The 12,016-nt window shown below is 44.2% G+C and overlaps 1 protein-coding gene and 1 non-coding gene across 5 annotated transcripts in view; one reads left to right on the plus strand and one right to left on the minus strand.

Moving 5' to 3' along the window:
* The window catches only part of NEK10 (NIMA related kinase 10), a 194,938-nt gene that overhangs the window by 113,110 nt on the left and 69,812 nt on the right, over positions 1-12,016 (plus strand). For all 4 annotated transcript variants that reach the window (XM_066244946.1, XM_066244943.1, XM_066244944.1 and 1 more), the window contains exons 24-25: positions 4,042-4,171; positions 4,957-5,027. In XM_066244946.1, the coding sequence (XP_066101043.1) occupies positions 4,042-4,171; positions 4,957-5,027 (201 nt within the window). The remainder of the gene's footprint in view (positions 1-4,041; positions 4,172-4,956; positions 5,028-12,016) is intronic.
* LOC136314815 (U6 spliceosomal RNA) lies at positions 469-574 on the minus strand. Its single transcript, XR_010727395.1, has one exon. It is a non-coding gene; the product is annotated as a U6 spliceosomal RNA (small nuclear RNA).

The following is a 12,016-nucleotide window of genomic DNA, read 5'->3' on the forward strand; positions in this document are numbered from 1 at the left end:
TTCGAGCCAGTAACCATGGGGTCATGTCTATGATCCCATGCTCAAGCCAGCAACCCTGCGCTCAAGCTGGTGAGCCCACGCTAAAGCCATTGACCTCAGGGTTTCAAACCTCTGCATCCTAGGTTGACTCTCTATCCACTGTGCCACCACCTGGTCAGGCTCTGTAACTATTGTATATGTAATCATCCGTATTAACTGTAAGGTTAACATGAGTTGATACTGTTCTCTCCAAGGCTGATCTATTACCCCATTGTCAAGTTCCCCTACTTCTTTCCTTGTCTCTCTGTAACCTTTCACTCCAACACTGAGAAACCTGGCTTTTGCCACCTGCCATTCATTTACTTTAGTGTTCAATTGCAGTACACATGTACAGCAGTATCAGCATTGTTACTCTTTACCCCTATGGGCAGTAACTTTATTAACCAGAATATAGTTGTATAGTGCCCTTGCCTGTCATTGTACTGTCTCCAAAATATGGAATGCTTCACATATTTGCATGCCATCCTTGCACAGAGGTCGTGCTCATCTTTGCTGAATACTTCTAATTTTAGTGTATGTGCTGACAAAGTAGCACGGGAATCAATAATCTTATTTCTCCTGTGAAAAAGAAGAATATACCTGTCTTCACATAAAGCCTTTTACCATGTCACCTCATTACATTCACTGGGTGACATTTAAAAGTAAGAAGTTTCCTCTCCCATTTTATATAAATCATCATATTATTGAATTATTTATGAATTAGCGAAGTGTTCATATTTTAAAATATTTTGAAAAACATCTAGGTTCAACATTTTGTTTGTTTGTTTGTTTATCTCACTTAATGAGTAAATGAGAAGCATTAGCAATTAGCAACTTCATTGTTTATGTATCAGTGAGGGACTACTAATGGAATTTAAACATCTAAACAGTTTAGCCTTTAAAAAATTAGATTAAGCATTCTTTCTCATCTTTTTTCTACCTGTTTTCATAAGCAACTTGTGAATTTATGCCTTTTGTAAAACAGAGTTATTGGTTAAATAAATTTTACTTACTGTAGTCCCCTCTCAAGGCTGCTGATTATGAAGTATTATTACTTATTCAAATATTTGTTATAAATATACATTGTTTTTTTGCAATCTGCTAACTCTATACTAGTTCTGGCTATACTTAATTTTTTTTAGCTTTATTGAAGTATTATTGACAATTAAAAATTATATATACTTCAGGTGTGCAGTGTGATGTTTTGATATACATATACATTGGGAAATGATTACCACAATCAAGTTAATTGATTTTCAACCTTTTTTTTTCATGGCACAAACACACACTAATTACTAAGGTCAGTGCCCCTGACTAAATACAACCATTTTCATCTCATGGCACAAATAAATTAGTTACTAAGGAAGAAGAGGTCAGGGCTCCTTTTTCTTTAGTAATTAGTTTATAAGTGCGTGAAAAACAAAGGTTGAAAATCACTGATAACATATCCATTACTTCACTAATTACCTTTTTGTGGTGAGGACACTTGTAGTGTACAGGACTCTCTTAGCAAATTTTAAGGATACAATACATTATTAACTATAGCCATCATGCTATACATTAGGTTAGCAATGATAAATAAAAATAATATTTTTAAGTTTAACCAACAGGGCTAACATTTTTTTAAAATACTGAATAATATTTCTTTTATTTGGGGGGGAAAGAAAATCCATTTTAAATTGTGTGTGTGTGTGTGTGTGTGTGTAAGAGTGAGTGAATGTACTATTTAACTTCTTTCTGTTAAATGAAACATTGGTGCTTTAACTCTGTATTTCTCAAAATGTGATTGGGCTTACTTAATTAGAGAAATTAAAAATCATTGCAAGATAGTGAATTATTTCACAATGGTTTTCTAAGCAATAATTATAAAAAAACAACAACCCATGTGATACTTGTAAACTGTGATTGAATCAGTGATGTTAGCCATATTTTCCAAGGGCTGGGTTCTTTTTGAAGATGAAAATCACATGGGTAATTTTTCTCATAGAAGCTGCAACAGTTTTCTAGCACTGCTATAACAAAATACAGACCAGGGGCTTGAACAACAGAATTTTATATTTTCTCACAGTTCTGAAGGCTGGAAGTCCAAGATCTAGCTGTTGGTATATTTGGTTTTTCCTGGGGCCTCTCTCCTTGGCTTGCAGAGACTGCCCTCTTGCGGCCTCTTCACGTGGCTGTTTTGTGTACACACACTCTTCTTGGGACACCGGTCATATTGGATTAGGTTCTATCCTAAGAGCATGTTATTAATTCGGTCATCCTGCATAAACATTCTGAGGTTCTGGGAATTGGGGCCGTGACAGATAAAACTGGAGGACACAGTTTAGACTGTAACAGAACATTTTGTTGCGGCTTCTGGAAACCAGATTCTATTTTCAGTTTGTCATTGCTTTTAGTTGTAATTATGAAACTCTTAACATAGAGGTTAATTGAAGTTTGATCCCTGAAGCACAGTGATAGTTAGCAACTGTGTTGTTTTTTCTTTTATTTCTTTTGCTTATTCTCTTCAAGAGTTGTGATTCTCGGTCTTTTTGAGGGACCTATGGACAGCTTTGAGAATCTGATGAAAGCTATTATATCAGTTTACTTTGACAAACCACCTCAAAACTTAATGGTTTCATACAATAACCTTCCCCTCTCTGGCCTCCACCTTCCCCAATATACTGCGAGCTGGCAACATGGGTGGTCCCATCTGGGCTTGCTGATCAGTGTGTTCACTGGGCTAACATAGGCATGTGGGTACCTGATTTTCTTTCTTTTTTTAATTTATATTTTATTTTTATTTATTCATTTTAGAGGGGAAGGAAGGAGAGAGAGAGAGAGAAAGAGGGAGGAGCAGAAAGCATCAACTCCCATATATACCTTGACCAGACACGTGCAGGGTTTTGAACCGGCAACCTCAGTGTTCCCAGGTTGACGCTTTATCCACTGCGCCACCAGAGGTCAGGCACGGTACCTGATTTTCAATGGCTCCACTCACAGGTCTCATGGTTGGCAAGCCTGGACTCTGTTACCTGGTTGTGTTCATAGAGTTTTCAAGAACAAAAAGAGAGAGTGAGTTCTAAAGAGTAAGTGCTTTCCAAGTGTCTCCTTGGCCAAAGTAAGTCATATGGGCAAGCCAAGATGGAAAGGATGGAGAAGTAGGCTCCATCTCCTGCTGGGAGGACCTGCAAAGCCCTTGCAAAGGGAGCATGTCTGTGGGAATGAGAGGAGTGTGTGGGCTCCAGTGAGAAGGAGGAGGAGAGGTAATGATGAGAAAGATAAACGAGTCAAGTTGTTGTTAACAAAGTCTGTTGTTAACAAATGTCTTCCCCCCTCACTGAGTAATTATTGTTTGAGGAGAAATGAAGTCTGTCCTCCAGAGAGATGCACATGCTGCTATAGAGTGAAAGCACCTGGCAACAGGGCGTGGACAAGGGATCTGAGCAGCGGGCAGGGCACCCAGAGCCCCGCGTCACAAGCTTTGGGAAATACAACACAGATCTTCTGAGTTCTAGATGGAAACATGAGAAATTTGGCTGTATGGAGCCGTGGACATTTTTCTCTTGTGAACATTATTTCTTGTTAGGTATTAAAAAAAATGTAAGCAGATGATCAGGTGATAACAGGAGACACATTTTTATTCACTTGGGACCTGCATAGCCAAAGCAAGACAACACAATCACAAGCAAAGGCAAGAGTGGGTAACAAAGCCTGCCTACTGGGAGGCAGAGGTGAGAGGTACAAGATCCCGAGTGTCACTCCATCCGCACAGAGGACTGGTGGTTTCTGGAAGCGCCAACTTCCCTGGATACGTAGTGGGCAGGGGTTCCTGGTCCACTGACATCTAGTGCTTATGCTCACGATTCATCCAAGTCTGGGGGAATTTAGATACTTTTTAATAGGTTAACTTGAAATAGTGATAGAATTTCAATTTTTTTTTTCTTATAGTTCCCGCTGTAGCTTAAAAACTGGACTTCTTTGATTTGTGCTGACTTATTCCTTTGTCAGTGTCTATGAATGTCCTTCTTTCCATTCCTGCAGCCCGGAGGTCCTGAAGAGCGAGCCGTACGGCGAGAAGGCGGACGTCTGGGCCGCAGGCTGCATCCTGTACCAGATGGCCACACTGAGCCCTCCCTTCCACAGCGGCAACATGCTCTCCCTGGCTACGAAGGTGAGCAGGCTTGGCAGATGGCGACCGACCGAGAGGGCCTGGTGTCGCTGGACATGCCGTTCCTTTTCTTCTGCAGCCGAACTTTTGTGATTTTAATGAAACTGTCAGTTAGCAGCAGGTGTTGCATTAACCACATGATCCAGTTTCTTTTTTCTCCTTTCTTCTAAACCTACATCATGTTTCTGGTACATTTTCCTCTGTAATTGCCTAATGAATATATCAAATTACTTTCGGTCCGTTGTCGTCCCTTTTATTGAATTTATTGGGGTGACACCAGTTAACAACATTATACAGGTTTCAGGTGCCCGATTCCACAACACGTCGTCTGTGCACTGTATTGTATGATCACCCCCCAAGCCACGCCTCCTTCCATCACCGTTTCCTGCCCCATATCCTCCTCCACCTGCCTCCACCCCCTTAAACACCACACTGTTGTCCCTGTCCATGAGTTTTTTTTCTCTCTCTCTCTCCTTCTTTCTTGTTCAATCCTTCTTCCCTCTGTTGTTCTTAATTGCAGTTTGGACTACTCACAATTCAGTACATTATCCCACACATCATTTATGTGAACCTGAGGTTAACTTCAGCTCAGCTTGGAAGAATATAAATCCAAGTTCCAGAACTATTTAATTAATGTCGATTTTGTATCTGTTGGGGTGCTTTGTTCCTGATTAAAATTTGTGTATAGTTATAATGCTTATCGAGTAACTCCCCTGTGGTGCCAGGCATCCTGCTCAAAGAGATCATGGCCCCGTTACTTCCATCACTCGGCTCTGTTTATCCTGCAGATAGTGGAGGCTGTATATGAACCAGTGCCGGAAGGAATCTACTCTGAGAAGGTGACAGACACCATCAGCAGGTAATTAGTTTCCACCTCCGAACATACAGGGAATCTCAAGAAATACCTCGCATCTGCAAAGTCTCACTTTTTAAAATATTTACCCCAGGGGTCCCCAAACTACGGCCCCCTGAGACTGTTTATCCGGTCCCCACCGCACTTCCGGAAGGGGCACCTTTTTCATTGGTGAACAGTGAGAGGAGCACTATATGTGGCGCAAAGCGTGGCATGCGCACAGTACTACTTCCGGTGACGTGGTACGCTCACGTCACAGCTCCGGGAGCGCGTCATATCACTTGTTACGGCTAGCAGTGACAAATATGGAACTGGACATTGACCATCTCATTAGCCAAAAGCAGGCCCATAGTTCTCATTGAAATACTGGTCAGTTTGTTGATTTAAATTTACTTGTTCTTTATTTCAACTATTGTATTTGTTCCCGTTTTCTTTATTTTTACTTTAAAATAAGATATGTGCAGTGTGCGTAGGGATTTGTTCATAGTTTTTTTTTATAGTCCGGCCCTCCAACGGTCTGAGGGACAGTGAACTGGCCCCCTGTGTAAAAAGTTTGGGGACCGCTGATTTATGCACAGGAAGGGTTCCTAAATAATCCAAAGCTAGAAAAATATTTGTGCCTCATCAGTAAGAGTGACCACTTGGAAACCATGAGGTGTCCGAGAGGAAATAGTACATTTATTTGAAATATTATGCAAACACTAGAATGTAGTTTTCAAAGGCTTTGTATCAACATGTCAAATACATTCGGTATGAACCTAAAGTACAACAGGATGTGAACTTGTTTGTAACTATGACAAAAACCCTAAAAATATGAATGAATGCTGGAAAAGGCTGGATAAGAACATATGAAATGGAAAAAAGCCATGTTATATAAAATTGTAGGCATTTCTCATTTCTATTTTTAAATCAGTAGTGTCATATTGTATAATAATTTATCAGAGAAAGTCAGGAAGAATTTTTCCAGCTATGAATATAGTAGGAGTTGTTTTTTGTTGTTTTTTTTTTTTTGTATTTTTCTGAAGCTGGAAACGGGGAGAGACAGTCAGACAGACTCCTGCATGCGCCCGACCGGGATCCACCCAGCACGTCCACCAGGGGTGAAGCTCTGCCCACCAGGGGGCAATGCTCTGCCCCTCAGGGGCGTCGCTCTGCCGAGACCAGAGCCACTCTAGCACCTGGGGCAGAGGCCAAGGAGCCATCCCCAGCGCCTGGGCCATCTTTGCTCCAATGGAGCCTTGGCTGCGGGAGGGGAAGAGAGAGACAGAGAGGAAGGAGTGGGGGGGGTGGAGAAGCAAATGGGTGCTTCTCCTATGTGCCCTGGCCGGGAATCGAACCCGGGTCCCCCGCACGCCAGGCTGACGCTCTACCACTGAGCCAACGAGCCAGGGCCATGAATATAGTAGGAGTTTAATGAAACTTCTCTTTGTCAAGTGCTGCCAGGGCTCGTCCCCGCTGACCCCTCACCTCCTTCCCTCCCCCTTCCCCTCCCTCCAGCCACTGGGAGCTCCCGGTTCATCCTGGTGTGCACCCTGCCTCCAGACCTTTGTCCTTGCTGTTTCTTCTTTCTGGAACTCTTCTCTGAAACACACAGGGCATAGGCCTTTACTTCCCTTGGCTTTCCGCTGAAATGTCCCCGTAGCAGGAAGCCCGCCCTGCTGCCCCCACAGCCTCGCTGCGCTCTCTTGTCCCCTGGCCCACTTCATAAAGCTCACAGCGCCCATCACCCTGACTTTTTATACGTGTGCATGCAGACTTGTGTCTTTATGGTTTCTCTGTCCCTGCCAGAATGAAACCTCCCCAAGAGCAGGGACTTCTGCGGGTTTAGCTCATAGCTGTGCAGTGCCCAGAGCAATGCCTGGCATGAAGTAGACCCTTAACACACACTGGTGGTATGAGTAAATGACTCTCATTTATCTGGCTGATTGTTATTTCTGGACCATTTTAGGCACTTAAGTTGGCCCAAGATTACTTCTCTGCCTCATTGAGCTGAGTCAAATCTTCATTATTATAATGGAAACCCTAGAGTCCTCCTGGATAGACTATATCCATGCCGCTGCCCAGTTCCCTTCAAGCTCATCTCCGTACCTGTCCTTGCACTTAGCGCCCTCTCTGGTGGGATGTCACACACACGTGACCTGGGCCGTGCCCCTTCCCCCTGGGTATCTTCCCCCAGGCACATTGTTTAGCACTGATAGGTACTCCTCACATGTTGGCTGGATTATATCTGGATATTATATATTCCTTGTTCAGCACAGTGCTGTCCTGCTGTACAAAGAGCCTCAGGCCCAGCTGGGGCTGAGTTTCACTAACTGCAGACTCTACACAAACAATTGGACCACTCTTTCTGCATTTCTGTTCCATCATTCAGTAAAATGGGGGATTGTAATACTATCCACCTCATCTGGCTGGTGGGATGATTGCACAAAGTAACGTATGCAGATCACTTAGCAGGGAGCTTGGCACATGGTAAATCTAGACCGATGTTGGCATTTGTCGTTGTTAATGTTATGGGAAATGAGCTGAAACCCTTTTCTAAGTCGTCTGAATTCTGCATATACTGGATCGTGCCTTTTTGCTAATGAATCCAGACAATGTATTTAAACCGCTCATCTCCATGATTTGTTCCTGTTCTCTGCATTGTTTTCTGTGAAGTGCTTTAAAAATTCAGAAAGTCTTCAGAGATGTCAAGAGATGAGTACCAGATTTACTCATTTAATTTCTCCTTTTCATAGGTGTTTGATGGCCACAAAGAGCAGGGGAGGGGTGGCACAGAGAACACTACAGAGACATTATTCTGATTTGGTGGCACTGGGCAAGCAGAACTGTGATTTGCTTCTGACAGGCTCCCTGGCTCTGGGTATCCATGCCTCTTGGGGCTAAGAGGCAACTGGCAGAGTCCTATGTGGCCATTATCATGAACAGGTTAAGAGCATCAGTAGGTTTTTTTTTTTTGTAATTTTCTGAAGCTGGAAACGGGGAGAGACAGTCAGACAGACTCCCGCATACGCCCGACCGGGATCCACCCGGCACGCCCACCAGGGGCGACGCTCTGCCCACCAGGGGGCGATGCTCTGCCCCTCCAGGGCATCGCTCTGCTGTGACCAGGACCAGAGCCACTCTAGCGCCTGGGGCAGAGGCCAAGGAGCCATCCCCAGTGCCTGGGCCATCTTTGCTCCAATGGAGCCTTGGCTGCGGGAGGGGAAGAGAGAAACAGAGAGGAAGGGGGGGGCTGGAGAAGCAAATGGGCGCTTCTCCTATGTGCCCTGGCCGGGAATCGAACCCAGGTGCCCCGCATGCCAGGCCGACGCTCTACCGCTGAGCAACCGGCCAGGGCATCAGTAGGTTTCTGAATCAACTGGATTCACACTCCCACTCTTCCACTCATCTTAACACTTTTCATCTGTGGCGTACGGGTTGCAATAGTGACTATCGTGGGCTTGCTTTGAAGCCTAAATGAGATAATGCTTCTGATGCTCTTAGCCCCAGACCCAGCATGTAGTAAGCACTTCATATAAGTAGGTATTATTATTAACAATATTACTTATCAAATTAGGTGTATAAAACAAATTATGGTCAATTCAATGAATGGTGGTAAAGGGGACAATAGGAGATTACAGAAGAGCTTGGCCAGGTCTGGGGATTTGGGAAGAGTTTCTGTGAAGAAGGGACCTGTAATCTGAGACCCGAACAATGACTAATTCTCAAATAATAAGCAGTAGAGGAAGCATTCCTACACCAGCCTCTGTGAAGGCTTTCCTGGGGAAAGAGGGTTTGAGTTTGCATAACTGAAAGAAATTGCTAATGTAGAATGTTAAGTGAGGGAGAGAGTAACAAGCTAATGTTTAGGGCCTGGAGTGGCTGATGGGGGGGGGGGGACCAGACTGACCAGGACCTAAAGGCCACATAGAGGGTTTTGAATTTTTATCTCAAGTCCTGCAGAGAGTACTAAAGGGTTATTAACAGGCTGGGACACAGTGAAAAATTCCTCTTTATTAAAGGTCATGCTGGCTGCCCTATGGGGACAGACCGGAGGGAATGAGAGGGGGAGGAAGGGGAAGCCCCACTGTCCCCTTGAGAGGTGGTGGCATCTTTGCCTGCAGTGGTGTTGGTGTTGATGGAGAGAAAGGATGTTTTCACTGTGGGTTGGAAATTGAGTCAACAAGGTTTGGGGTACAATCATAAGAGGAGTAAAAATACTTAACTGGAACAGTTTAATGACACTGATAATTATGAAAGCAATTGGATTTGTTCTGTGGAACTTCAGAAAATAGAGTCAACACCATGGAGCAGAAATTCCTAGGAGGCCAAGGTCAGCTTGCCATGAGGAAGTATGTGTCAGAGTTGGAGATATACACAGTGGGGCGGGCTGCTGGGTGGCAGCGGGCACCCTGTCACCAGAAGGTCTGGGAGAATGAACGATCACTATTAAGAGACTCTAGATGAAATGTTTTGGGGGATAATTTTTTTTTTTGTATTTTTATGAAGTTGGAAATGGGGAGGCAGTCAGTCTCCCGTATACGCCTGACTGGGATCCACCCGGCACGCCCACCAGGGGGCGATGCTCTGCCCATCTGGGCCGTTGCTCTGTTGCAACCAGAGCCATTCTAGCGCCTGAGGCAGAGCCATCCTCAGCGCCTGGGCCAATCCTGCTCCAGTGGAGCCTTGGCTGCAGGAGGGGAAGAGAGAGACAGAGAGGAAGGAGAGGGGGAGGGGTGGAGAAGCAGATGGGCGCTTCTCCTGTGTGCCCTGGCCGGGAATTGAACCCGGGACTCCTGCACGCCAGGCTGATGCTCTATCACTGAGCCAACCGGCCAGGGTCTTGGGGGATAATTTTTATTCAAAATAATAAGATGCCATAATGGGAGCTGACAATTAGTTTTATAACTGACTGTAAATTAAGACTGCAGTGTACATTCTGTAACAGATGTTGTTTTCATCTAAAGTTATTCAAGACTCACTGGCTGGGTTCACATCACAAAGTTTTATCTTTGGAAAATTTGACATAAAAAAACAAAATCGGTCATGAGCCACATGCAGTCACATATTTAATTCGCTTTGGATTTTTAGCCTATAAAAATTTAGTTCCCAAAAAATTAGGGAACAAATTTAATTTCCTGCTTTCTTCACGAAATTGGTACAAGGGACACATAAAGGCAAAAGTATCCTTAATGATCACTTATGACTCAGCAAAGCAGGCCCAGAGCCAGTCACTAGTGATATTATAGAGCTTCTGAAATAAAGGACAACCATTGATGAGAAAATTCAGTAAATTCATTCTTAATTTTAAACTCGGTGGTGTTTCCAATCATGTATCTTCTTTTTTCACGTGTCAGGTAGAGCTCACAGTTTGTATTTCTTATGTGTGGCGTCTTTCCTTTTTCCTGTTTGTACAGGTGTTGTGAGAGCACATTTGGATACTGGAAGCTTTTTTCTTTTTTTCCTTATCAGGCTTTTAAACTGGGAGACTGTCTTAGCAACCCTGAAGAGCTTGGGGCAGAAAATAAATACATTTCATGCCTCTGTGCAGCACCAGTATTACTATTTTTACCTTCCAGTACACTCTTAAGAAAGTATTGTCTGTTTACTTTTAAAAAGGAAGAATGTTTCCTGTTATGCACAAAATATTCCAGTTGCCTTATTTCTCTCCATCTGTGCCTGGCTGTGGATGCCGCTGGCCCTTTGTTTCTTGGGCAAAGTTAATGCCTGGTCTCCTGCTCAGGACAAGAGGGCCATCTCACTTTTCACCCCACCTCCAACTCTGTTTCTTTCTTTCTTTCTTTTTTTTTTTTGTATTTTTCCGAAGTTAGAAGCAGGGAGGCAGAGAGACATACTCCTGCATGCACCTGACCAGGATCCACCAGGCATGCCCACCAGGGGGTGATGCTCTGCCTGTCTGGGGCATTGCTCCGTTGTGGCCAGAGCCATTCTAGCACCTGAGGCAGAGGCCATAGAGCCATCCTCAGTGCCCGGGCCAATTTTGCTCCAATGGAGCCTTGGCTGCGGGAGGGGAAGAGAGAGACAGAGATGAAGGAGAGGGGGAAGGGTGCAGAAGCAGATGGGCGCTTCTCCTGTGTGCCCTGACCAGGAATCGAACCTGGGACTTCCACATGCTGGGCTGACGCTCTACCACTGAGCCAACCGGCCAGGGCCCAACTCTGTTTCTTTAAACGTGAAATGACCACAACCCAATGCTGTAGCCCTCTGCTTCTTTCCATCTGGTTTCTCAGAGCTGAGTTGGGACAAAGTAGATGGGCTGAGTGGAACATCCCAGATTATTTTCTAGAACGTGGTTTTATGCTTATATGATTAGAGAATCATCAAAGTATTGGGTTACTTTTGAGAATTTCTCTGAAAAATCAACTCAGGGAGACATTTCAGAGCAATGAGGCTAAACTAGGACTTCTGATAAATGTACCTGGGAGTCCAAAAGCCTGTGGCCAAATATTTTGGGTGATGGATAGTAACTTCTTAGATGTTCGGCTTAGTTAGATTGTTTGTTCATTTGCTGAGTTTCTCTTAGGATCTAGATTTTGTTTTCCATGCTGGGGAGACCATGGTGAAGGGGATACCTATCTTCTCAAGAAGTTTCCAGATTTTAGTGCCAAAACAGAGCATTACAACACAGAAATTTTTTAAGTTTTAAGTACTTACATATAGACAGTGCAATGAGAACATATAAAAGAGGGATGGTGAGTCTATCTGAAGGTGGTCCAAGAAGTCTTCCTGATGGAGATTTGGGAAAAAGTAGGATTTTGGCAAGCTGTGAAGAGGTGTGGTTTGGTAAAGGACATGATGCCATCAGCAAAATACAGATTCAAGCAGAAGGAATAACATGAGCAAAGAAATGGGAGTGTAGAAATGCCATGGGCTACTTGGGGAAGTACAGGTGGGAAGAAGCATTGGTTGTGTGGCTGGGGGAGAGGGGGAGGGGGTGAGGCTGTGGAGGGAGGTAAAGGCCAGTTTAAGAGGGGGCTTGTATGGCATGCTGGGAA

The sequence above is a fragment of the Saccopteryx bilineata genome, chromosome 10 (assembly GCF_036850765.1).
Source record: "Saccopteryx bilineata isolate mSacBil1 chromosome 10, mSacBil1_pri_phased_curated, whole genome shotgun sequence".
In the NCBI taxonomy this organism is placed as follows: domain Eukaryota; kingdom Metazoa; phylum Chordata; class Mammalia; order Chiroptera; family Emballonuridae; genus Saccopteryx; species Saccopteryx bilineata.